The sequence below is a fragment of the Stegastes partitus genome, unplaced genomic scaffold (assembly GCF_000690725.1).
Source record: "Stegastes partitus isolate 25-593 unplaced genomic scaffold, Stegastes_partitus-1.0.2 Scaffold560, whole genome shotgun sequence".
Lineage (NCBI taxonomy): Eukaryota > Metazoa > Chordata > Actinopteri > Pomacentridae > Stegastes > Stegastes partitus.
Genome location: NW_007578291.1, coordinates 276,531 through 301,745, shown reverse-complemented (window position 1 = coordinate 301,745; position 25,215 = coordinate 276,531). Strand labels below are relative to the sequence as shown.

At 40.7% G+C, this 25,215-nt stretch overlaps 2 protein-coding genes across 2 annotated transcripts; one reads left to right on the top strand and one right to left on the bottom strand.

Annotated features, from left to right (window-relative positions):
- Nucleotides 1–2,706: 2,706 nt before the first annotated feature.
- On the bottom strand, nucleotides 2,707–20,673 carry psen1 (presenilin 1). Its single transcript, XM_008288483.1, has 11 exons — nucleotides 20,562–20,673; nucleotides 15,650–15,735; nucleotides 12,643–13,007; nucleotides 12,109–12,250; nucleotides 10,429–10,496; nucleotides 10,093–10,313; nucleotides 9,023–9,121; nucleotides 7,095–7,187; nucleotides 6,826–7,002; nucleotides 4,802–4,920; nucleotides 2,707–4,606 (listed from the first exon to the last, which is right to left on the bottom strand). Exons 2-11 carry the CDS (start codon nucleotides 15,683–15,685, stop codon nucleotides 4,451–4,453), a joined length of 1,476 nt encoding a protein of 491 aa, XP_008286705.1. The 5' UTR covers nucleotides 15,686–15,735; nucleotides 20,562–20,673; the 3' UTR covers nucleotides 2,707–4,450.
- A 225-nt stretch (nucleotides 20,674–20,898) lies between these two features.
- On the top strand, nucleotides 20,899–25,071 carry LOC103362185 (ERH mRNA splicing and mitosis factor). Its single transcript, XM_008288482.1, has 4 exons — nucleotides 20,899–21,000; nucleotides 22,546–22,633; nucleotides 23,366–23,486; nucleotides 24,779–25,071. The coding sequence occupies exons 1-4, from the start codon at nucleotides 20,998–21,000 to the stop codon at nucleotides 24,879–24,881; spliced, it is 315 nt and encodes a 104-aa protein (XP_008286704.1). The 5' UTR covers nucleotides 20,899–20,997; the 3' UTR covers nucleotides 24,882–25,071.
- The last annotated feature ends 144 nt before the right edge of the window (nucleotides 25,072–25,215 follow it).

Genomic DNA, 25,215 nt, shown 5'->3' with positions numbered 1-25,215 from the left:
CACCACCATGCTTCATGTCATGATGCTGCCACCACCATGCTTCATATCATGATGCTGCCACCACCATGCTTCATATCATGATGATGCCACAACCGTGCTTCATGTCATGATGATGCCACCACCAATCACTTATTTTACGTTTTATATTTTTAATCAATTGACATTACTTTGTAGAAATCTGTCTTCATGTTGACATGATAGAGGCTTTTTTTTTTGTAAATTCTTGTCCAAAACGCCATATGAAATTGCCCATGTTTCAATTTTGAACAACAATAAAGGGAAAACTTTTTATAGGCACTGTAAATTCAGATTTTTTCTTTCCATGAGTAAGGAGGTGTATTTTTCATCTTAAAACATACCTGGAGGGTATCGTAAACATGTGCCAGGAGAGAAACAAAACAGAAACACAAGATTCTACTTAATTTCAATGGAAATTTATCACCACGGGGGAAAAACTACGTCTCGAGCATGGGGTTAATCTTTTCTGGGAATGAGGCCCAAACGGTTTCAAGTGCATGTTGTAACCTAATCTGAACAGAACAGGTGTCTGGAATCGATGCAGGGGAAGCATTATGGAATTAACTGTGTAGCTGTTGGGCAGCCCAGCAGCAGGATTCTCATGCCAGAATGAGGCCTCGCCGAGGGCTTGTTAGGTAAGTCACAGTATGAGGCTAAACATTCTGGGTAAACTGCCATACTGTGCCACTGTCCCGGCCGGCGAGGCCAAACAGTCCCCATGGTGACAGCTAATGCGACCGGCGCTCCAGGCGGCGAGCCAACTGCGCCCGGCAGCCAGTTGGCATCGGGGGACGGCGAGCGCGGGATGCCAGCGCACCAGCACGCCGAGGAATTTCCACAATGTTCCCACCGTCTGCAGAGATGCTTTGCGTCAGACGAAGCAGAGAGTTTTGTCACTGTGTGAAAGTATTGAACTGTGGAGTGCTGATCTCTGGGCGACCGTGACCTCTGACCTCTGAGTGGAGAGGAAACAAAAAAAGAACAATGTAGTTTAATACAAATATAAGCTTTACCTGTTGTTCTCTGCAGTCAATAAGATGGGCAGTCCCAGAATGACTGAGGAAACTATACTGAAGTACAACTTAGCACCATATAGGAGACTCTTCCTGATACTTTTCTCTGACAGCTATGAGTTGCATTGCAGATTAAGACAAAACATTCATGATAAGTTTTGTAAATGACATCATTACAGATTAAACTGCCCAACATTATGTAAAACCATTAGTTATAGCTGCAGTGACTGATTAAATGATTAGCTGTCAGCTCCTACATTAATCGTCAGCCATTATGATCATCAGTTCAACAGTTTGAGCAAACAAGAAGATAAAGTCAAAATGTTCCGTCTAAAGCTTCCTGAATATGACAATATGTGAACACTGTCTGGTTTCTTTGCTCCTCTGTGACAGTAAACTAAAAAATCTTTGGGTTGTGAACGAAACGAGACATTTGAGGACGTCATGTTGGACTTTGGGACACAGATCCCCATTTTCTGACATTTTATAGACGAAATAATCAATTAATAGAGGAAAAAAAAGCAACAGATTTATCAGCAATGTAAATAATGGTGAATTGTGCACTGACCGTCAACTGTCTCCATCTTGGGTGAACTATGTTCTCCGAGCAGCGAATCTCCAGTTCGATTCCCAACCATTCCTGCATCTATTTACTCTATTCCCATACATGCCCTGTCTCTCTCCACTGTATTTATGTAATGAAGGGAAATCTGCTAAAATAAATTTGCCTCCAACTCAACCAATTGCAACCTTAAAATCAGGGAATCTTAGTGCACCATGTCTTTGTTATTGAGATCTGGTGCATCCAAACCATTACCTGGACCTTCCTACCGAGTTGAAAATATATTTTAAGTACTCAGAAGATTAAATATTGCTCTTTCATACAGTTTGGAAACCATGTGAAGCGCAGAGTAAGTTTTCCTCTGTTCATCTTTTATGTATTTTATTTACTTTAGTCTCCCAGTTGCAAATGACTTTGAATTGCATTAAAATTGCACAAACGGATGCAATACAAATAAAGTCTGACTGATACAGAAGCAAAAGGAGCACAAACTGGGTTATTCTCTTGACAAAAAAAAAAAAAGATAATATATCCCCTGAGGTTTTCTTCTGTTAAAATTACGTTTTTTTTGTTCCCAGAGGACCTAAGTGCTGCACACAGGCAACGGTTGGATTTCTCTCTATAACAGAATATTGTAAAGTCTTGATTTTACTGTCTGAGGTGCCCTGAGGTGACCTCTGTTGGGAATCGGAGCTATAAAACGAAAATGAATGATTCCAGTCTATATTTTGTCAGACCCTTTAAACTCCACACCAGCAGCTTCTGTTATAAATTTGAAATCCAAGCTGAGAAAACTCACTCTGTTGTTCAAATATGGGCCTGGAAACCATTTTTAAACATCCTGACCTGCTGCAGATCAAAATGCTGCAGATCGGAGCCTCGTGCCTTCACGCAGAGTGAGTTTTGTGAGCACACAAGATTGTTACCTATGCTTCTCATAGTCCAGAACACAATCAAATTTAGACAGATAGTCCAACGCTGGCTGGTATATCGCAAAGACACCAGTATAGTTGCCACCCAAACCGGACTGTTTTCACAGATTACCACGTTCAGAGCGACGCTGTGGTCCACGATAACTGCTCCGGGTGAGAAAGAATAAAAAAATGTAGCCTATTTTCAGTTTCATTGTTTATTATAAAAAAAAGAACAAAATCTGAATCAGAGTAACCTTGCATAACACACATATGCATGTGAAGGACAGAAAAAAGCCAGTCACCCAACATATTCCCTAAAAACAAAAAGGGAAGAGAAAAAAAAAGTCTCAGAACAAATATTACGATTTTGTTCCCTCTTGGATTCTTTTATCTGCAAGCGTGAAGCTCGAGTGCAACAACATAAGAGTGCAGCTGGTCTTCCTCTACGGTCTCTCTCACAAGTCTTGATTTAAATTTTTTTTTTGGTTTCTTTTGAACGAGATTTAAAACATCAGTTAAGCTTTTTATAAATGGAGATCAGGCTTTCCAAAAATGTTCGCAAATTCAAGTATCAAATTCAACTACATCTATTCCCTCATTTATTAAGACTGAAAGGACATAATTTCAGTCGTCGTTTTCACACTTTCCAAAAATGCTTTTTAAGATCAAGCAGGAACGCGGTTAACACTTAACCCCCGTATTTCAAAAAATACAAAGTTTCTCTTCTGCATATCGTGAAAAAAAACACAACAGTATTCGTGTGTAGCTGAAATAATTTCAGTGTTTGATGTAGCATAGTTCCAAACAGCACCAGGCGAGCGTCATGAGGGCAGCTGTAGCCTAAAAGGTTCAGAGTTTGTGACCGGAGGATCACAGGTTACAATCCCTGGACAGGTTGAGAGAGAGAGAAGAAAACAAAAAATACTGAATTCGAATTTCGGTTGGGGGGGGGAAGAAACGAAAAGCACATTTCTGTCCCACAGTAATGACAACAACAACTACTGAAATGCCCTTGAGCAAGGCACTGAACCTCCGACTGCTCCAGCAGAACCGCTCGGTGGCCGACAGGTGAGCGCGTGAGCTCCTTCCTCCCTCTCGGAGCCGTGAAGTCAAACGTGAGGGTGACGAGTCGGTGTCGTGACAACACGCACACACACACATAATTCAATTCTGCAGAGAAAAATTCTCCCACTTTCCACACAAGAGAAAGAGCCACGTGATCTTTGTGGGTGCGAATTGTCCGTCAGAGCTTTGAATTTAGTGTCTAAAGTGAAGAAACAGACTCCTAACAGCAGTGAGGAAAGCACGCTCTGGTGACTGACATCTCAAACACAATCAAACTACACATTTCTATCTATTATCATCGTCGAGTGTCCGTTAGTCTGATGAAGGCTTTTGTAATCTTGGAAGGGGGGGCGGGGGAGGGGCGGTGGTAGCTCGCGTGTAATGAAAGATGTTTAAAGTCTTCGAAAAGGGAGGTTTAACGAAATCGCCTCCCTTTGCTCAACAGCTACCGCCGAGGTGTCCCTGAGCAAGGCACCCGCTGTAACAGCCCCGGTCGTTGGAGAGTTTGTGTGGATGTGGAGCAGGGCGCTGAAGCTTCCCTGGATAAATAAAGGTAAAATGTTCCCGCTGAGGCCGCCGAGATCGAAGGCGAGGCCCCGAGTCGAGCGGGAAAATGTCACTTCTTGGTTTTAAAACTGAATTAAAACGTTTAGCTGTCGTAGGGGGAAAACCCTTCCCTTGGCGCCAGAAAGAAAGGCAGAGCAACAACAAAAAAAACCAAAAAAAACAACGTGTCCCGGCGTCAGGAGGTCTTAGGAGGGGATGTGGGGACGGGAGGGGCCCCTGCATCGACCTTTTGTTCCCCGGCTGTGAAGGGACCGCTCTCATGTTGTTGGCCGGAGCGCTATGTGGGTGAGGGTTATCGGGGCAGCGTCCTGCTAAATGTAGAACTGGTGTAGCGCCAGCTTGTCCATGAAGGGCCGTACCAAGTTGTCTGTGGCGAAGTAGAAGACCAGGCCAAAAAAGATGGAGATGGGCAGAGCGGGCAGAGCTTTCTTGAAGATGGCGAGCAGCAGCAGGGTCAGACACAAACCCTGCGGGGGCACAAGGAGGCAAAAAAAGACAGTGAGGAAACAGCACATTGTGTACCAAACAAAACCAGCACTGCGGGGAAAAAAAGACACACACAGCTTGTTATACAATCAAGCGGTTCCATAAAGTGAGGTTACATATTATGCTGAGATGAGGTTTGCGGTGACTCGAACGTGACACCAAAATAGGCAACTCACAATGAGGATGGCTACGAAGCAGGCGAGCGTGGTGTTCCAGTCGCCGCTGGCCGTGGCTGACGCCTTTCCCACCAGCATGCTGTAGAAGATGAAGTCTCCGAGGCCCAACTTGACGCCCCCTGAGAACACCAGGAGGACACCACATTCAGGGTGGAGGCAATTCAAACACGGGTTCCACTCCGGCCCCACACCCTCCGGCCCCCTCAGCTGTAATTACTGCAGCAAACAAGAGCTCCGACCCCGTATTTACCGACGCTTTGAGCTCCAAAAGAGCGCAGGCCCCTCAAATAGACATGAAACCTAGCAATTGCAGTGAATAATCGCTTCCTAATTTTCTCAGACTAAAAACATTCACGCACGCACTAATTTCGTAGAAAGGGGAACACATAAAAACATTCCTAAAACGGTTAATGTGTTCGGAAAACGGGGAAGTGAAAGATGATGATTACACAGTGAGAGGAGGCAGGAGGAGACAATCTGAGCGTTCACGAGTCTGAATTACAGAGTTGGGCTTCATGTTGGAGCTGGGAGGTAAATCTGAAAGGACAGTAATGTGCTATTACTCCTATTTTTGATGTACATTTGACTGCTTAAAGCAAAATGCTGGTGATGACATACGGAGTTAAACAGACAGTGTGGGAAAGAAACACTTTAGTCTGGACCTAAAAAGTAACAAGAAACAAATGAAAGATGTTTGCTTCCTTGAGTTCTATGGAGCATTACGAATGCTCTAACTTTACTATTTTGAAACACTTTCTCTGCACTCAGATTTTTTTTTAGAAGAAGACACTCTCTAAGAATCCACAGCAGGCTTTCAGGAGTCAAGATTAATGACTAGCTGGAGAGAGTGAAGCCCTAACGAGTCGGATGTTTCCATAAGGAGTTGTTAGAGACCAAAATCTGAGCCAAAAGGAAAGAGAACGCTGCACTTAAATGGATGCTGGTGTTACTCTGCATATACTGAATGTGATAACGTGTAAGTTTTGTGTTGGCAGCTTCATGCACGTCCTCCTAAACGACCAAAGAAATCTATTAATACTAGTTTAAAGACTTACACTAACTGTAAATGTCAGCAGTTTAGATGTTGTTGCAGATCAGAACAACCTAAATTAGACAAATGATCATTTTTAGGCCACAAAAACTGAAATACCAAGTCTTTCATCTTGTTGTGGGATCATTTAAACGTCACATATTGCACATGTTGTATCAATATTTAGTTTTTAACATCCAATGTTCCAATGAATCCTTTGATTTGAGTGGGAACAAGTTGCACCATTGCCAGGAAAAAAAAAAGGATATTAAACTATTTTCATGCAACCCTGACAAACCAGCTGTTTTCGCACAACTCCAGAAAGATGTTTCACCATGCAGAATGTATCTTACAGCTACTCGCTCCTCTGTACGCTGTTTTTGAGCCGTGCTGCATTTATTTTAGATCGATTTCTTTTCAGTCTCCTTTGTCGTCTCCTCTCTGCTCTGTGTACACAGCCTGCAGTTCAGCCCAGTACTTGAGTTTTCATCACGTGATTGATGGTTGCAGCTGAGTCAGTCATGACGTCTCAGAGTTTTTAACAGAATCTGGTTACTGCAGACTGTTTGTTTAAATGAAGTGATTTTGATTACATATCACAATTTTAAGCCTTCTTGGAACTGTATGTCACACATGCATGGTTCAACACATGGCTCAAGGACCATTGGAAAGTTGAAAATCTGATACTTTCTCTACTAAACGGTGTAATTTTGGCGATTCGTTAAAAGAACATGAAACTCGTGGGTAGGCTTTGGGGTTCAGAAGGTTAACGGGGAAAAATAAACAGGACTGATAAACTTGAGGAATAACTGAAATATTAAAATACTGGCAGTGACTCGTCATTTTACTGTATATTTCAAAATATACTAAAACTTCCTTGTAACTGGAGGGTGGCATGTTTTAACACATGAGTTAACCTCCTGAGCACCAACCAGCCTCGTCTCGGTTCAAACGTCAGCTAAACAATGTTTAGTATTCTGCTTCCATGACTCACGTTCCTCGTCGTCGTCTTCGGCGGGGGGACGAGCCGAGGGCATCTGCTGGATCTCCCGTCGGCTGTCCTCGGTGGACTGCAGCGGCCCCAGCTGGTGCTCCTGGTGGCTCACCCAGTTGGAGGTGAAGCCTCCGTCGTCCTGTGATGGACTGGAGGGGGTCGGAGACGCCACCGGGGCTGTTGGGAGATACCAGACAGACTCAGGTTGAAAAAGGAACCATCTGGCACTGACCTGAACCCCGATCAGTCATGCAGACTCAAGCACTCACCTTGTTGAGTCTCTTGTTGGGGCGAAGCTGCTTCTGTCGAGTTCCTCTTCGGCCTGTCGGTGTCGGCCATGTTGACGAGCCAAACCATCGTAGCTGTGGAGGAAGTGAGTCGGTCAAAACAGGTTGCGTTAAAAGGTTTCAAGGTTTGGGTCGAAGGAATTTTTAAAAAGGTGAAGAAAATAGATTTTTAACAACATTTTTTCACAGCAGCATCAGCTGAAGCCCTTCAGACAAGAAGCTGCTCCCCACGTTCAAGCAATAAGTTTGTTAAATTGGTAATTAAAACAACAGCACCTCATTAGCTGAAGTGGTATTTTAACAGAGAGCTTCAGGGAGGACAGATTAGGTAAAACATGGTTACATTTAAATTGATCTGCAGCTACTGAAAGAACTCAGGTAAAGCAAATGTGCTGAAAGAGGTTTTAGAGTCCCTGAGTGGAAATGCTTAGAGCTCAAGAGTCAGCTGAAGTTGAAGTACTTGAAAGGAGTTGAAGAGCAGCTTAATGCCTCACCATTCAAAGGAGCTTATGGGACATTTTAGTGTAACCACACAAGGCTGTTAAAATATCAGATCAGAATGGAGTAGAATCACGGTTTGATGTGAGTAACTGAAGAGCCACTTGAGGTAAAAGCGCTAAAAGAAGACTGAATGTTCGGCTTCATCCAGTGACAAGGTTTTGTTTTAAAAGCATCATTCATGTCAAACATCAGCACGACTCCGACGCTTTTAGGAACCCTAAAAGGCAGACTTCTGAACACACTGTCGACCCTGTTTTAGTTTAAAAACTCTAGGGTTGTGTTTTAGTCTGAACGGGCAGACGCAACGTGTTCTTCATCGACTCAGAAGACAGCTAAGACATAAATCTGTTTCAGTGCAAGGAAAGTCATCTCTGAACGTAGCTTTCACCACTGTTATTGTTTTTCTCTGTAGAATGTTTAAAAACTAAGCTCTGATTGGTGTTTACACCGACACACCCACGTGAGCGGCTATGTATATGCATTTTCAGCTGGGTTAGTACAGGCGAAGGTTATTTCTGACGCAAAGCTGTAGAATCACAATGCAGAAGAAGACAATGGGTGTGTTCCTTTATCCACACTTCCATACTGTTTAGGGTGTCCTAATATATAGCGCTTCAAACGCAGTCGACTAAAAATACTGGGCTGTTCTGTTACATCCGGATGTCGTGCTTTTCTGGCCCACAATCCTCTGCACAGATACATCACAGTGTCCTGCTCACGTATAAACAAGCTGAAGGCATCAAGAGACAGATGACAGGTCAGTTTACACTCTGGAACAGCCAAAGTTTGATAATATAATGGAGCAGGCTGTCCCAGTTGTCTGCAAACTTCATGAAGCAGGACGGATTTTGTGAGGGCAGCTGTGTGTATGTACTTAAAGAAAAGGACAAAGCGTGTAATCTGGAACGCAGTCGTTGAGTAAAAGCAATTTAAAGGAGTTAAAGATTCAGTGGATGTCTGACTGTTCCAAAAAAAAAAAAAAAGAAGCCTCAATTCGGATTTGAAACACAAGGACACAAAGCTGCAACAATTAATTAGAGTTGCATCGAAAGAAGATGAAGTGTGTAAAAGGGGCTTTAAGAGTCACTTGAAGTGGAACTGTCAAGTCAAGTTGAGTCAGCCGTTGAGCTTAAGTGCTTTCCAGTACAGGAATAGGACTGGAATTCACCTGAGAAGTTTAAAACTGGAACACTAATGCTAATGAATTGACCTGAGTAATTTAAATATTACAGTTAAAATCCTGTAAGAATCTCAAGCAGGAGCTGATTTCTAACTACTGAAGTGAAATCACTTCAGCTTCTGTATGCTTTTATTAAAATGTGAAGAAATTCATTGGCCCTCCTCCATTTCGCTGCAATAACGTGTTAATAAATGTAATAACGTTGGCTTGTGGTGGGTGTTGGTCTTACAGGAGTAGATGAGAGCTGGAAAGATGGGTTCGTTCCTCTCCTGAGCCGTCTCCACCAGGATCCTCAGAGGCCCTTTGGGACAAAGCACCGCCAGCAGATCTGAGAGGAAACAAGACAGAGACCAGACAAGTGATGTTAGCCACCGAACAAAGGGGCTCTTTGAGAGGCCGAGAAGCCTCACACGACATCTGTGATAACAACAGGCAGCCAAGCGCACAGTTTCTGGCTCCTGCAATCCACAACGCTCGGCTCCGTCTTTGAAGAGTTCACGTCTTCACATAATGAAACGCGTAAATCAAACGCTGAGAGTCACTGAAGAGTTTCCAGTTAGACTTTTTTCTTTGAACCAGAAACTCACTGGACACCTGTGTGATTATGCTGAGTACAACCTGAACTTTGTCAGTGTAACTACACAACAGCTGTGAACACAACATGGCAGCATCTGAACTTCTGCTAAATTTATATCCATCATTTTAACCACTATTGCTACTTTTTTTCAAACATAAAGTGTCTATTTACTTACCTAATTAACTTTTGGACACCGACCCAAAACATTTCTGTGACTCTGCTGAGCCAGCATTTTGATCATTTACGCAACTGTCCGAGCTCTCTGGAAGTCTAATTCAGCCGTATGCTTTGCCACCCACGCATTTCCGTCCCTCGCAAACTTTTCAGCCCAGTTTTTTCAAGAATTTGTGTAAATGTTTAGCTCTTGAGACACATCCAGTGATGTCAACATCTGTTCCATACGTACCGCTGAAGAGAAAAAACTCCTGACAGTAAATAGGAATAGAAACCACAGTTCTGCTAAAAGTGATGTGCTGTTTGGTAAATCATTGTATATAAATCTATAAAAAGGTAACCACCAAATGTTCTAAAATAAAAATAGCACACATTAAATCAAAACTTGGTTAGATAACACATTTTAAATTCTCCCTTTTCCTCCAAGCACCGTCTTCCTGTTATCAAACACGAGCGCTAAAAGAAACCAGATGACTGATGCGCATCTTCAAAAGGTCACTTAAAGACTCGGGCTTTCTTGCTTAAAGGTCAGAAAGCAGAGGATTTACCGTAGACGGAGATGACGGCTAATATGAGCCAGGCGGTCCACTCTGGCAGGTACTTGATGAAAACCAGGGCCATGAGGGCGCTGATCATGATGAGGTAGGCCTGCTGGAGCCGCAGAGGTCCTTTCCAGTGAATGCACATCATGCCCACCACGCCGAAATTCCAAATGATTATCGCCAGGGTGAAGTAGTCCATGGCCACGTTGTAGGTCTTGAAAACCTCTCTGTTGGAAAAGACGGGAGATGTGATGAAAACACCCGAAGATTCTGCATCGCAATGGACGCTCACGAACATCTATTGCAATGTTTGGAAGCTGAACGATGAGGCGTGCTGCTTACTTGAGGTAGATGTAGGAAAAGAAGAAGAGCAGGAGGAGGGAGGAGAGGAAGAGCCAGCCTTGGATCACCTGCGAAGATGCAAATCACAGCTTAAATCATTATTACTTCAAAATAAGTTTCTAGTGTTTGTTTTGAACTAACAAGACTATTAGATAGAAGAGGTGCATCAGCTTTAATATAATCACATTTTCACCTGCACAACATGACAAAACATGATTTGTGGTCATTTTCTTCACCTTTCTAGTAGTTTCGTTGCACCTGTTAGTATAACAGCTGACATTATTACATAATGTGATGAGTAAGCATCCCAGTAAGTCAAACAAGCAGAACACAAAGTTAAATATCTTTGACTTCCAGCTGTCAGCTTCACTTTCATCCACAGCTGCTATATTTCACACACGAGGCCGTTGCTGGATAAGCCGGCTAAGCTGCATTGTTTTGACCTGGAATGAATGCTCCGCTGTGAGGCCAGTGCTAATGGGATCTCAGTTTTGTTGTCTGGAGTAAAGCTAACCAGTTCTTTGGGCTGTTTAGCTGTTAGCCACCTCCTTCTTTAGCATGTCAACGTAGGTAGCAGTACACACTTAGAACACTCGTTTGTAATCAACATGATCGGACGCAGCATTGGCGCTAAAACTGTTGCCGGAGTAACCTGCAACCACCTAGCTAGCATGCAAAACGTAGAATGCATGTGAGGCGTTTGAGGAACACTGGAGATGTTCAGCAAGTGAAGAGTTTAACCTGTCACTAGTTGATATGAACGATATCGCACAGCCTCCAGGAAAAGACTGCTGACAAAATAAACTTATTTTCAAGTCACTATTAATCTTCATATGAATGCAAACCTAGGGTATGCACATCAAGACAAATATTCATGAGCATGCAAGGTAGATTAATACATACAGAAAAGGGTGAGGATCATCAGATACACTGAGATTTTGTCCCGATTTTAAACTTAAATGAGACACAGAGTTTGTTGAGATGCAGCGTAGTTAGCACCAAACGTTTCCAACAGACTCTTGCATAAGATCAAACTTGCAAGAATATATTACAGATTTTTACTGGGCAAAAAACAAAATAAATGTTTTTTTTAATACTGACATTGTCTAGCACCAAAATGCTGCTAATAAATATATTGTCATGAGTTAGATAGTGTGTGGTAGTCTGTTAGAAAGAGTTCCTTTGTCTTAGTACCGCGTGAGGTAACACCACTGATTTAATTTGACCATTTGAAGCAGCACAACAAAACTCTGGATGACAAGAGTGAAGAAAGATGTGAACCCCATCCTAAGCAAAAGGCTTTTTCGTACGTCTTTGCCAGCGTTAAACTGCACAAGAAATGTGAGAATTCGAGATGCAAGCGAGAATTCACTGATGCAACAAATGTGTTCAGGTGTCTTTATAAAGTCACCTTAATCATTCTAGATTCATTAATTCTTTCCAAGTGGAGTTATTCAAGACATTTGGTGAAAATTCCTATAATACAACAATATATATATGCCAGGAAAAAACTAATTATTGCAATGCCATTTTTCCCCAATATCTTGCAGTTCTGTAATCATGTATAACTACTAAAATCTGATCAGGATGGAGACGTGATTGGAGCAGATCAGTCATTAATCACACCTTTATTAGTGTAACTGTTGTGTGTTTCTGACATGTGTTGTGTGAGGTGTGTACCTTGTAGCAGCGGTACTTGTATAACAGCACCAGCACCAGAGTCATGACGATGATCACAGTGATCATGATGGTGGCGTTCAGGATGGAGTTTAATGCTCTCTGTGCTACTGTGTCTGTGTCTTCGGGGAACGGTGTGTAGATCCTACAGAGACACATCAATGGACATGAATACAACAGCAAAGAAAAGAGAATATAACAAATTCAATGAAGAAATCTTGCCGTATATTCGCCTGTACACGGTGGCTTTAACTCTATGTCGTCTATATGTTATTACAGTCGATTTTGGAAGCTTAACGCTTGAGCTTACTGCTATTTCAGGGGAGATAAACTGCTCTGGGTCGCAGCTAAAGATATAAAATACCATGTTTACGTGTTCTGAGCCAGATTCAGACTCTGCCATAATGATCTTAAGCAATTACAGTGCTGCCTTGGTATTCAAACTATGCCGGCGTGATGTACTCTACATTACATTAACTCCACCTAGTGGCAGAGCTGCGGCGTTGCATTCTATACAAACATCATGGTAACACTCACAGTCTCTGGCCGTCGTTCTGGGTGTAGAAGCTCACGGACTTTATGGTCGCCACGACGACGACCATGCAGAGCGTCACGGGGACGAACAGCATGATGACGTGCTTGGCGCCGTACTTCAAGGTCAGCTCTTCGTCCTCGTCCTCGTCAGTCTCCACCACCAGCGGAGGACGAGTGGCGGGAGGCTGCCCGTTCTGCTCCGGGCCGCTACTGTTGCCTCCTCCGCCTCCTCCTCCATCATCGCCGCCGCCTCCTCCTCCTCCTCCTCCTCCTCCAGCTCCTGATCCTCCCCTGGACCTCGCTCTGGTCCCCCCGGCCTCCTGAGGCTGCTGAGGGGGTTCTGGGGCTGCGTTAGGCTGCTGTTGGTCCTGTCGGTACGGGAAAACATTGCATTATAGTCTGTGTACGCTTAATTTGTATCAACATTCTAGTAAAAAAATAACAATAAGTATTTACAGACATTTATAAGATTGAAGCAGACTGATCATAACCAGAACAAAAAGTCAAAAACAGCCATATTTAGTGATAAATTATTTTTGAGGCAACTTGATGGGTCAGTGTTCTAAAACACAATATGATACAGCAGGGTTGGCGATGATCTTATCGAGTAGTAACACAATCCATGATCTGAATTACAATCCCCCCCCACATTTAGTTAAAGTCATGTGATCTAGGGATGCAAATTTTGTACAAGTTTCTAAACCGATAATCCATAAACTATAACAGTCAATAGTAACAATAAATGAACTCAGTGGGCACCATTCTGTCTCCTGATGAGACCACTTTGACCGCAGTCACTTCAGTTCGCCCACATGCGTTCTGGTCGGTGGGCATTAAGCTTTAACGGAGACTTTCTCATGGTGCCCCTTTACTAGCTAAACTCACAATGCCCTCCTCCTACACAGAACTGCTATTGGTCAAAGTGACCGACACCTTTGGTCGCTACAGTACTAAATGATAAGAAGCTCCACCTGGTGGTGCAAACAGGCGCTACAGCTAATCTACAACACACTTTTTGACATGCACGTCCTTCACCTTCTGCCTTATTGGTTAAAATATTTTAAATTACTAATGACACAGAGCGTATTGTTGTCTGGATACAAAGTCTGTCACTATAATTCCGGGTAAAGGCGACAATTTACAAACATCTGGATACTGTTTCTGCTCTGATCTTATTGTGAAAGTCCTGATCAGAGGTGGCGATTCGTGTCTCTGGCGTTTTCACAGTTGTTCTAGAACATCAAGTTGGTGCTAACCAGCTAGTCCTGGTCCATCCCTTCTCACGTTTCTCTGTTTGTAGGCTGACAGGATTGTTGTTGTTGTGGGTCACAGAGTCATTCAGCTGCACTTCAACCTACAGACGAACTCCAACTTCAACTTCTTGAAGTTTAGCCCACAAACAGTCGTCAGCTATCTCATCATGGCTGGAATTTATGGCAACCTTGTTCTTCCCTGTCTCAGTAAGCTTGAAGTAACAGCCTACTGCAGGTTCTGGTTGGAGTGGACCTCCAGCTCGGAAGGGAAAACTGAATGACACTTTGGACCACCATAATAGGAACCTGCAGGTCGGGAAACATGAGGCAGGATGGGCCGGTGCTACCTGGTTGGAAGCGACTGAAAATTAAAATCTATTACTTACACACAGCACCTTTAATGATGCTACCTGTGCAATTATTCTTAAAATCAGATCTTCTGGGAAAGTAAGGCAGTAACTTCTCTTTGTCGTAGTCAGTCCATGCTCTGAACAAAGATGCCAGATCCAGTTTAACCAGCCCTCTACTACTATAATCCTTTCACTCATAAAACATAATTCTATGTTAATGGGCTGTGTGTGCATGAGAACCCAACCAATCTGAGAATCCGCCACAGAAATAGTTAAAACCAATCTATCAGTCCTCCTGTACATGCATGTTATCAGATGAAATGGGCCGTAGGTGTTTGCATTTCAGTGTTTAACTGGCTCAGTCGCTCAGTTCCTCCAAGGATAACAACAGCGAGCTTGTTACCGCTCACCCCGAGGATCCGTCCCGTCAGGACAAAATAAGGACGCGAAAAAATCAAGGAGACTGTGTGAACTCAAACTGTCAGGCTGCCAGGCGAGTCGAGACACGCGGCAGCCCAGACGTGAAGCAATCTCACCAGGTACACAGAAATGAAGACAGGAGGTATATCTCCAGAGAGCGATGGGAATAGCGAGAAGCTGCCAGAGCTCTTAAACAGGCAGCTGCGCGAAATGACCTCAGTGTGTGGCGTGCCGCATTGTTTCTCAGGCCTGGGAATAAGGCCGCCGCTCCTCCCAAGGACACAAAAGATACAGACAACTTTACTGAATTAGTCCTCAATTCAAATTCATATTCAAAATGAGTGTTAATGCCCCTTTTTTCCAACCAGTCTGGCCATTTGCGCATTTCAAGACAGAACTTAAATGTTCTGTAGGTCTCAAGACTGTGAAATCTAATTGTTGTGAGGTAAACAAAACACTGGACAAGGCTCAGGGCTGTAAAGTTGACTGTGACAATAAAGAGGGACTTTGACTTTATCTCATAGCTGGATGGGAAACGCCTTTATTTACAGTAACAGCGAAATTCAAAGTCATCATTCATGTTCTTATGTTACAACCTCAGGGACGTACTTTAACTCTGTTGCACTTTGTTTTCATATTATGTTTTAAAAGATCTTCCATATAAAACACTTGGCGACTTTGTTTTGGCAAGTCTTAGTATTCAAAGTGTGATGTTGTCGTAGGAGCCGACCAGCGCTGTAAAAATGCATCATTCCTTATCACGATATAATCATCCTGTCCTGGGTAATTTATTGCAGCAAGGGTCAAATAAACCCAAACTTATCAGACTGAAACTCCCCCACAGTGCATAGAGTCACTAACAGGAACAGATGACTCTTTTTTACTGAAACACTGAGCTTTACGCAGCCCAGACTGTTAGGTAATCATTAGCCAATACATTAACACCAACGGGGACACAGCGTTGGAGCAACATGCTTTCATACTGACCATATTGTTTTCGATATCCTCTGCATTGTTCGCCATGGTTGGCTCGGCTGACACTTGTCCTCACATGCAAACCAAACTGTGTTACCCTGTGGAAAGAGAAACGGGAAACTAAATCAGACTCGTGGCACCAGAAATAGGTCCAATAAAAGCTCGTTGGTGACAACATTGAATCAAATTGAGAGTGTAAAGATAGGAGGTGTGATAAGCTGCTGAAACTGAGCTGGCATTGATTTTATAGAAGACAGAAAACACATACAGGACAAACGTTATTCTGGAGCTTTCCCATTGTATATACGAGCTGCTGTTACAAGATATTGCACAGCAGAATTCTAATGCTGGAGTTCTTGTCTGTCACATTTTTATATCTTATTCCCACTGAGATCCACCAACACCTAAAATATAACATTTTTGTTATTCCAATAAGGTGTCCAGACGTGTATCTACATTCAAAGAGCGACTTGTGGCTGTAAGGATGCTACAAAATGCTTTGTTGTTTGGTACAAAAAGAAAACTTGCATGATTCTCATTTTTTGTGACTAATCTACAAGAGAAGTTCACCTGATAGAACATAAATTACTCCAATTTAAGCGCCGACTAAACTTCTTCGACTAAAAACTTTGTAATTTATATGCACAAGAGTTTGTTGACATGCAGGCTCTACATGTGCACAGCGACATGAGTGAAGAACAAGAGAGAAACACTGAAAAGGAAGATTTGGTTGCAAAACAAACAGTGTCAGAAAGGATGATGTTGACCAAAAACAGGTACTCTGTCTGCAACGTCTCGCAATTGTTATGTCCACACGAAGCAACACAACTGCCTGAAATCAGCGCCACAAAGGTCTGGATGATCACTGCAAAGCCAGATGCCTTCATCAGTGTTAGGATAAAAGGGTCTAAACTGTTTTGTTGAGCTCTTTTTAAAATGAATTATTATTTTCAAAGCATCAAAGCAGATGCACTTCCTGACAAAATCACCCAAATCCTTCTACAATTAATAATTCTTCACGAATTGAATTATTTCTATCTTATATATATATATATATATATATATATATATATATAGAGAGAGAGAGAGAGAGAGAGAGAGAGAGCAGAAAAACAGAATATTGCATTCTCTGTTCTTTCTGTAGTCATTCCTTCTTTCTATACCGGTGTGAAGTGATCCATTCTGACTGTGACTCCATACTCCACAGTCATCTGTCTGTGTAAAATGCATTGTAAAGACCAGCCAATGCTGACATTAATGCTGCACCTAGCAATTATTTCACATTGTCTATGATTTCCTGATCAGTCAATTAGTTGTTTGGTCTATAACATGTCAGATAATTGAAAAAGCGGGTGTTTTCCTCAATCAAAAATTTCTTGTTTTGTCCACGACCCCAAAATATTCAGTTTACTGTCACAGATGACAAGAAAAAACAGAAAACATTAAAAATTAAGAAACTCGAATCAGACATTTTTTTCCCCTTTAAAGTAATACAAAATGATTTATTGATTATAAAAAGTACTTGTTGACAAATCCTCAATTAAAGGTTGCAGCTCTAGTTTTACACAAACACCTATTTTCTGTTTTTGTGCGATGGACTAGAAAACAGAAACATACACAGCTGACCACACAAGTAACAAATGAAAAGTACTGAAAACCTATTTAGCCACATTTTGGAAAACAATAAGTCGATTCTAAGCTCACTGGCAGACAAGAAGGAGGGTTTTCTTGCTGCTGGAGTAATTGGAAAATCTGATTTTGTGCCATTTATCTTTGTCTCCAACTGAATTTGTTGTAATTGATGTGAAAAGGAGGAAATAAACCAGAAAACATTTTAATCTAGGGAGCCAGAATCGGAGAATTCTGACATTGTTTCTTTTTAAAAAATGAATCAAACCAAATAGCTATCAAAACAGTGGGCAGTTAATTTAATAGAGTGTAAACAAACTAAGTTGTGAGCTCTAACAGTTTACGTTAAATTGTCCATTTCTATATTTAGGCATCTTTGTTTGTAGAATTACTATTCCATGTTAGCGGAGTGACTTGCAACGAGATCAGCACGTTTGTGTTCGGGTTGCATAAGGTTTCAAGAAACGAGGTCAGAGGAAAAGGCCTGAGGTCCACGTACGGAGAAATGTTTTCATCTCCAGAAGGTTTTCATTCTTTGATCAAACAGAGAACTGATCACCAGGTTAAACTCCCAAAACTTTGTATAGTGCCCAATAAAGAGGAATTCCTCAGAGTCTGTTTAAAATAAAAGCTGATGGATTTGTTCTGAGAATCTGGAAGAACTCCGTTATTCTCCATATTGTATGCAATGTTAAATTTACCAGCAACTCAGCAAAGGGGTTTTGTCTTCTTCTTCTTTTTTAAATTTTTTCTAAAAATTTAACAATTACAGCAATTTTCCAGGTCACTATCGCAGCAGCTCTGGCTGACATTATCAGGTTTCAGCAGTCATGACTGAGCCGGATCGAGCCGCTATCTCCAAAAGTTCTCGTCTTAAAAATAAAATTCCCTCTTTGTGTTTCGCCAGACAGGGTTTCCTGACTGAGCTGCAGGCAGGGATTGAAACACAAAAGAAGAAAATTGATTTTAGAAAAGACTCCAGCTTTGGGAGATACCCAGCCGATTTATCTAATTAAGACCGGTATTAGCCTTGGCTGAACTTTAGAAGGTCAGGAACAAGTTAAGTCACTGTCATTTATATAGCACATTTAAAGCTGTTGTACCAAAGTGATATCCAGAAGAAAAATGAGACTGACATCATGAATAAACCTAACGAGTTTATATACTCAGGTTAAGACCCTACAGCGGTTATTTATGCTGTCAGTTTACTTGAATAATTGAAACATTGAGACTTCTGAGCCTACAAAAGACTATACATGATACATTTTACTAGACTATAATCAATATTACGGCTAAGACCATCCATCGAAGATCCTGTAAAGAGTCCCGGGGGCCTAATACAGGGGACATAGGGTTCAACATGGACAGGTCGCCAGTCCATTACAGGGTTAATACAAAGAGCACACTCTCACCTACAGCCCATTTAAACCCATCCATTAACTGTGCATGTTTTGAGCTGAGGTAGGAAGTCAGAATATAAGGATATATCAACACAGTATTGATAATTGTGGGGATTAATCTGGCTCATTTAGAACTAAAGCTACGACGACAAAAAATATACATGTAAACCTAGCAAACCAATGCACTGATTGGATTTCCTGTGTGAAAATGTTTTTATGTTCATTTTTAAGTGTATCATTGTGTGTGTGTTTAAGGTGTTAAAGCACAGAGTAGAAATTAGATGAGTCATTTCATAAGATGTGGATACTTACAAAGATTTTTGTGAAATTTCAGCTTGATATATCAAATATTTTCCAAGATAATTAAAAAAAAATAAGTAAAGAAAAAAAAAAGCCACTTTCAGTAGCTGTTTTTGCAGATTGAAATTTAAGGTTTCGAACAAAACAATGACATAAAAATCCTCCAGAACAAGTACAAATCTGGAATTCAAATTCTACTTGAGTAAAAGTATACAGCCAGGTCATTTATTCTTAAATTGTCTGATGTTTTTGGAAAAGAATCTGCTCAACCATCTCCAACTTTCCTGAAAATTGTATTGCATAAAATATAGTTATTCATTAAGATGTCTGTCAAATTTCAGCTTGATATGTCAAATACTTTACAGGATAATAATAATAATAATAATAATAATAATAATTACCAGCTGACCCAATTTCTGTATATTTTCTTTCACCCATTGAAATTTCAGGCTATGTTTGAAAAACAGCATCTCAGGATCTATTAAAGACAAAAAACCTGATTTTTTTCACGTTATTTCTCATCATGCCATCTTTTATAAATAGATCAATAAACTGATTACAGGCAAGTTGAAATATGAAGAAAAAAAGAGGAAGCGTCATGACAAGTTCCATCTTTGAGCAACATAGAAGTGAACCAGTCATATTTTGTAAACCACATAAAGTTGCATGTCACACAAAACACAAAACTAAGCAAACAGAATACTTTGTCCACATAAGATAGAAATGATAGAAATTTAAAAAAGCCATTTTAGTTGAACTTTTATAACATACTGAACAGATGTGACAAATGATTCCATGCAAACAAAAGCACTGGTGGATAGTTAATCCTAACAGGAGAGAGATCTGGAGTTCATCAAGTCATCATTTGAGATGAAACGACCCACATTATATTCAATGCAGAGTACATATACGAAGACAATAAAATGCATTTAAGCATCTAACCAGTTGTGTAAAAGAAGAAGTAAATGCACAGTGAGATGTGAAAATATTTAGGTGGAATAGTTCTAAGGACAGTATAAATGTTATATACAGTGTGAGCAGTATAAACAGTGCATTTAGGTATGTAATATATACGAATATCCACAATGTGCATGTAATATATAGAGAATATCTTCTTTCCCACGGTCAGTTTGAAGAGGAGGAATCTGTACAGTGACCACTACCTCTTTCTGTGTATATATAAAATTGTATTCAATACAGAAACGTGTATTAAATATGAAAATAGAGTTAGCTTATATATTACAATACGTTACCATTAATACTAATCTAAAGTATTTGTGGGTGTGTAACGTTCACGTCACTGATTAAACACATGGGAAATCACATTCGTTAATAATTGCTGAACTGCTAATGGTTCATTTTGACTTCTGACGTGGTAAATTAAAATAAAAAAAATTAAAAGAACAGTGACGCTAAGTATCCATCGGTGCTCTCGGAGGTGTTTTATCATTCGAGAAAACGGCTAGTTAACGTTAGCCAGTAATGTCATAACGGCAGAGCAGCAGCGGCCGCGCTGGGCGGCTAACGGTGGCTAACCGGCGGAGCTCTGGTTAAATGTGGCTCCCGGAGTTCAGTCTTGAAGTAATGGCACTTACCTACGGGGAAGAGTCGATAATTTGCGGTATTTGTGTGTGGGAGCTGGTTAAAACCCGGGTACTTTCTCCTCTTTGTTGTTCCTGCCTCCTCACAGATCATCCGGCCGCTGCTGTGAACTGCTTCCTGCTCGGGTTGCGTTCAAGAACACACCGCTGCTCGGAGCGTTTATTATTCCAATCTTAACCACAAAATTAAATTCAATAGACTGCTCCCATATACGGTTGATCTACCACATCCAATATTGCTATTTCGGACTAACAAAAAAATAACAATTCACAAAAAGAAAAAAAAAGCTTAAAAAGAAAAAAGTTAGTTCATATTAAAAAATAATGTTCGCTAGCTGGTTGTACTTCCGGTGCTAAAGGTCAACTCGTCTGGAAGAAGCAGCGGTCTAAGAAAATCCATCAAAACCGACAGAAAAAGGCGGCTGAAAGCATGGTTAGTACGTTTTGACAGGCCACTTACAAATTAAGCTTATTTGCACTTTTCTGAAGTCAATATTGTATGTCGATTAATCAAGCAGAATTGGGTGTTTGGTAAAGATACAAGCTCGATGCTAATGTTAGCTAGCATGAATGCGAGGTACGTTTGGGAGTTGAGCAGCTTCAACAAGCCACACTGACAAGTTCGACACGCGTTTGATGCCTACAGCTCCGACACAATGCAAAGAAAAAGCTATTTAATATGTTTTAATGAGACTTTTTGTCGCTTTAAGTGAGCGTTTGCAAGCACAACCTTCAAACTGTGCGTCTGTTTGTCCAGTCCTCGTTTCTAAAGCCTTGTTCAGATTGTGAAACGTGGAAAAAAAAACACTTTTTGTCTTTTGTAATGAATACAGATTTATTATTAGCACATAACCAGTCTAAATGTTAACTGATCTCATCCGTAGGGTGGTTCAGGATTTTTTGTTTTATCCTCTTTTACGTGCAGCTGCTCTTGTTTGAGTTCATTCATTTGTTTTTAACGCTCAAATGCTCTCATCAATGCTTTTATTGACATTTTATTATTTTTAGTATTTTATTGCTGTCATAATCCATTCATTGACAAACAAATTGGCAGCTAATGTTCCTTCATTGATCCTTGCATATCCTGATAACTGGGAACTAATTATTAACTAACTGAGAGGTCAAACTAGTGTCTTTAAAACAAGTTCAAGAAAAACAACAAAAACAAGTCAGTTCATGCTGATATATAATGATATGATGTGAAGCAAAAGTCTAAAAACTGTTGCTGCCTGGTAATTGAATTATCACACAGGGCTGGGTGATAGAGCTTTACATAGTTATCACTAAAACGTTTACTTTCAGTCAATGGAGTGAACTGACTATTTGTAATGAATTATTTTTAAGATGGAGCACCAGGAATAAATGTTTACTTTGAATTTAACCTCTTTAGCCTGTTTATAAAGGTACGCAAAAAGTCATTGTAATGTTAGCACAACAATGAAAGGCACACAAAAACAAATAAATTATCCATACAAGTAAAAACAAGTAAAAGGATAAAGGATTCATCCTGCCCGAATCCCTGTTAAATAAAGAAGTTACTCGTTTTAGTGGCTTTTTCACTGTGTTTTTGTTTTTTTAATTTGCTTTTATGGACGTTTGTATTGAATACACTTTTTTTTTTTGAAATTATCAAACAATCTCTCACATTTGTCTTATTGCTGTTGCTAACGGCTCTATCGCTGGTACATATCGCTGTCATTTTATTACCTAGGCCTTAAATACCATGATAATTAGTTAATAATCGTTCACTAACTAGTTGAGGTCAGAGCAGAGTCTTTAAATCAGTTGGTTTGTACACGCAAAACAAAAAAAACCAAGTCGACGTGTTACACAAATGAAATGTGGAGAAAAAGCTTTTCCCACTTCTCTGCGTGATAAACTGATTCTCACAGCTGAAATATGTTTATTTGACTAAACCAGATCACTGTTTCAGTCTAACATTGGATGATTTAATCTAAACATGCGTCTTGTTTTTCAGTCTCACACCATCCTGCTGGTGCAGCCCACCAAGAGGCCCGAGGGGAGGACGTACGCCGACTATGAGTCCGTCAACGAGTGTATGGAAGGTACGCCGACGGTGCAACATGGTAGAAAACACACACGTACTCCTCTAGGATTTACATCTAAGAGTTTCTGCTTGTCCCACTAATGCAACACAAACCCTTTTACCAGACATGCAGTCACGAGTTGAAACTAGTTCTAGTCTAACTTTAGTCTGTAACCGCAAATAGTTGAGTTGTACCTGTTTCTATTCACAGATGACAGAAGTGCAGCTTCTGTGAGCCTACATGACAAAATTCTGGTTATTGTGGGTCAGATAAATGTAAATAGAACCACCCACAAACTGCATTAATGTACCAGTTAATTATTAAATAAGCTTGTCACATGGAAACAATTCTCATTTCTTCTTACACAGTTAGTTCTCACAAACATTGCCAGTCTGCTTGTAGGTAAAAGATGTTGGTGTGAAGCTGTAAAACCAGGTTTAAAGTGTGTTTAACATGAAAAATGAAACAAAAACTCAGTATCTTACCTTGAATTTGGAAAAATCCATCTGAACCACCTGGGAAACGTGATTAGGATTAGTTATACCTGCTGCCTTGTTGTCTTAACAGAAATAAGCCTGATCATAGAGTTATCTGATATTTCAGTGGCAATATGCAGCGCTAACTTTAACTTTATAAACAGTAGGAATAAAAAAAAAATCAAGTAAATCTGAAACGATTTGCTTTATATTTGTATTTCTTCTGTAGTACATGTTGGATTAACACGAGGGTGATATTCTGTCTCCTGCACAGGTGTGTGTAAGATGTATGAGGAGCATTTAAAGAGAATGAACCCCAACAGTCCGTCGATAACGTACGACATCAGCCAGCTGTTCGACTTCATCGATGACCTGGCTGACCTCAGCTGCTTGGTGTAAGTTTGACTAAAACAATGTGCAAGCCTGTACGCCTCCTCTACATTCATTCAAGCAGCGTTTACTGTCTAATAATTGATCAAAGTGAGTGTCAAGAAGCAACTCTGGCTCCTGTGAGGTCACCACACAGCCCAGTTTATTCACTCTGAAGCAGTTAACTCATGTTTTTGCCATTATTTTTTTTTTGCAGCATTTCAAAATTCACGTGGCAGTTGTGTAGAAAGACGGCTTCTGCTGCATTAGAGCTAATCATGGTGTGTGTAGTGAAGCACAAACTACAAAAATAAAAACATCAATCATTACAATAATTATAAATACAATAATGTAACAAATATGTGTAATAAATAATAATAACTGTCCCGGTAGATGAAGGAAAATCCAGTAAATGGAGTCTGTAGTTTTAAAAAAAGGCAAAGTGTTTTAGTATTTAATCATTATTTAGTTAATAATTACATTTTGATAGAAATCAGTGTCGGTGTAATTTCACTGCTGAGCACTTTATTCATACATTATATTGAATGTATGTAGATAATATAACTGGATGTGCAGCACGACTAAAGGGAAGCATCGCACACGGAAACATTCGGTTAATTTAACAAATAATTTAGTCGCGCAGTATCGACCTACTCCAACAATTCAGAATAAGTTTACAGTGTTTATTCTGGAACGCTCTGGTGATGTTTAATTCTCTGGCGGTAAAACAGATGAACTGCTCCTCATCAAAAACCTTCAATAAAATCAGGACACTGCTTCAGTCCCTCTTCGCTTTTCTTCTGTTGTCTGCCGGATTGTGTTGCTCTGTTTTGTTGTTTTTCCATATTTCCATCACAAAGCCGCCGAAACGTTTATATTATTCATAAAGCAATCCTCGGCAGCTTTGGAACACAATTCGATTCGATGTGCAAGTTTTTAGAAATTAGTTCAACTTCTAAAGATTGTTTGCTTCCAGAAATCAGAATTTTTTTTCTACCTTTTGCTTTGTTTTTACGAAAAGTCTTTATTCTCTCTCATATTATTCAAATATGTGAGGATGAACCTGCTGTTGTTACACTGAGAACACGTCAGCTGTGTGAGTCGTTTCATGGCAGCTGTGTTGGGTTAAGTAGGAGGTTCAACCCCTCAGCCTGAGTGCCTTTGAGCAAAACAGAGTCTCAACCAGCTGCTCCTTTATCCCACAGAAGCTAAACTTGACTTTCAGGAGCAAAAGTCATGTGGTCACGGTTTGAGTCACATTAGCAAAGCCCTCGGAGCACAAACTAAAAGCTGCATGTCATTTGTGGTGCCGCCTCAGGTATCGCGCCGACACGCAGACGTACCAGCCGTACAACAAGGACTGGATCAAAGAGAAGATCTACGTCCTGCTCCGCCGTCAGGCTCAGCAGGCGGCCAAGTGAAGCTCCAGGAGGGGAGTCGGGGGGGGTCGATGTTATTTTTACCATCCGTAACGTGTGTTTCAAAGGTTCCAGTAACTTGTTTTCAGAAGTTTTTGACAAAGATTTTTTTTCCTTTTCTCATGTGGGGTGAAGTGTATTTTGTATTTTAATGCTTGACTTATTAATAAAGATTCCTTTTAAGTAACAAACAGTTGAATTTGAATTTTGTCTTTTCATTTTGTGTCCTTTCTCGTTTTCATCTGGTTTTAGTCACATTCTGGTTTTGTCGTTTTCTTGCCAGATTTTTCTACTTTAACAGCAGCTCCTAAAAACTTCCAGAGGTTCTGTCATTCAT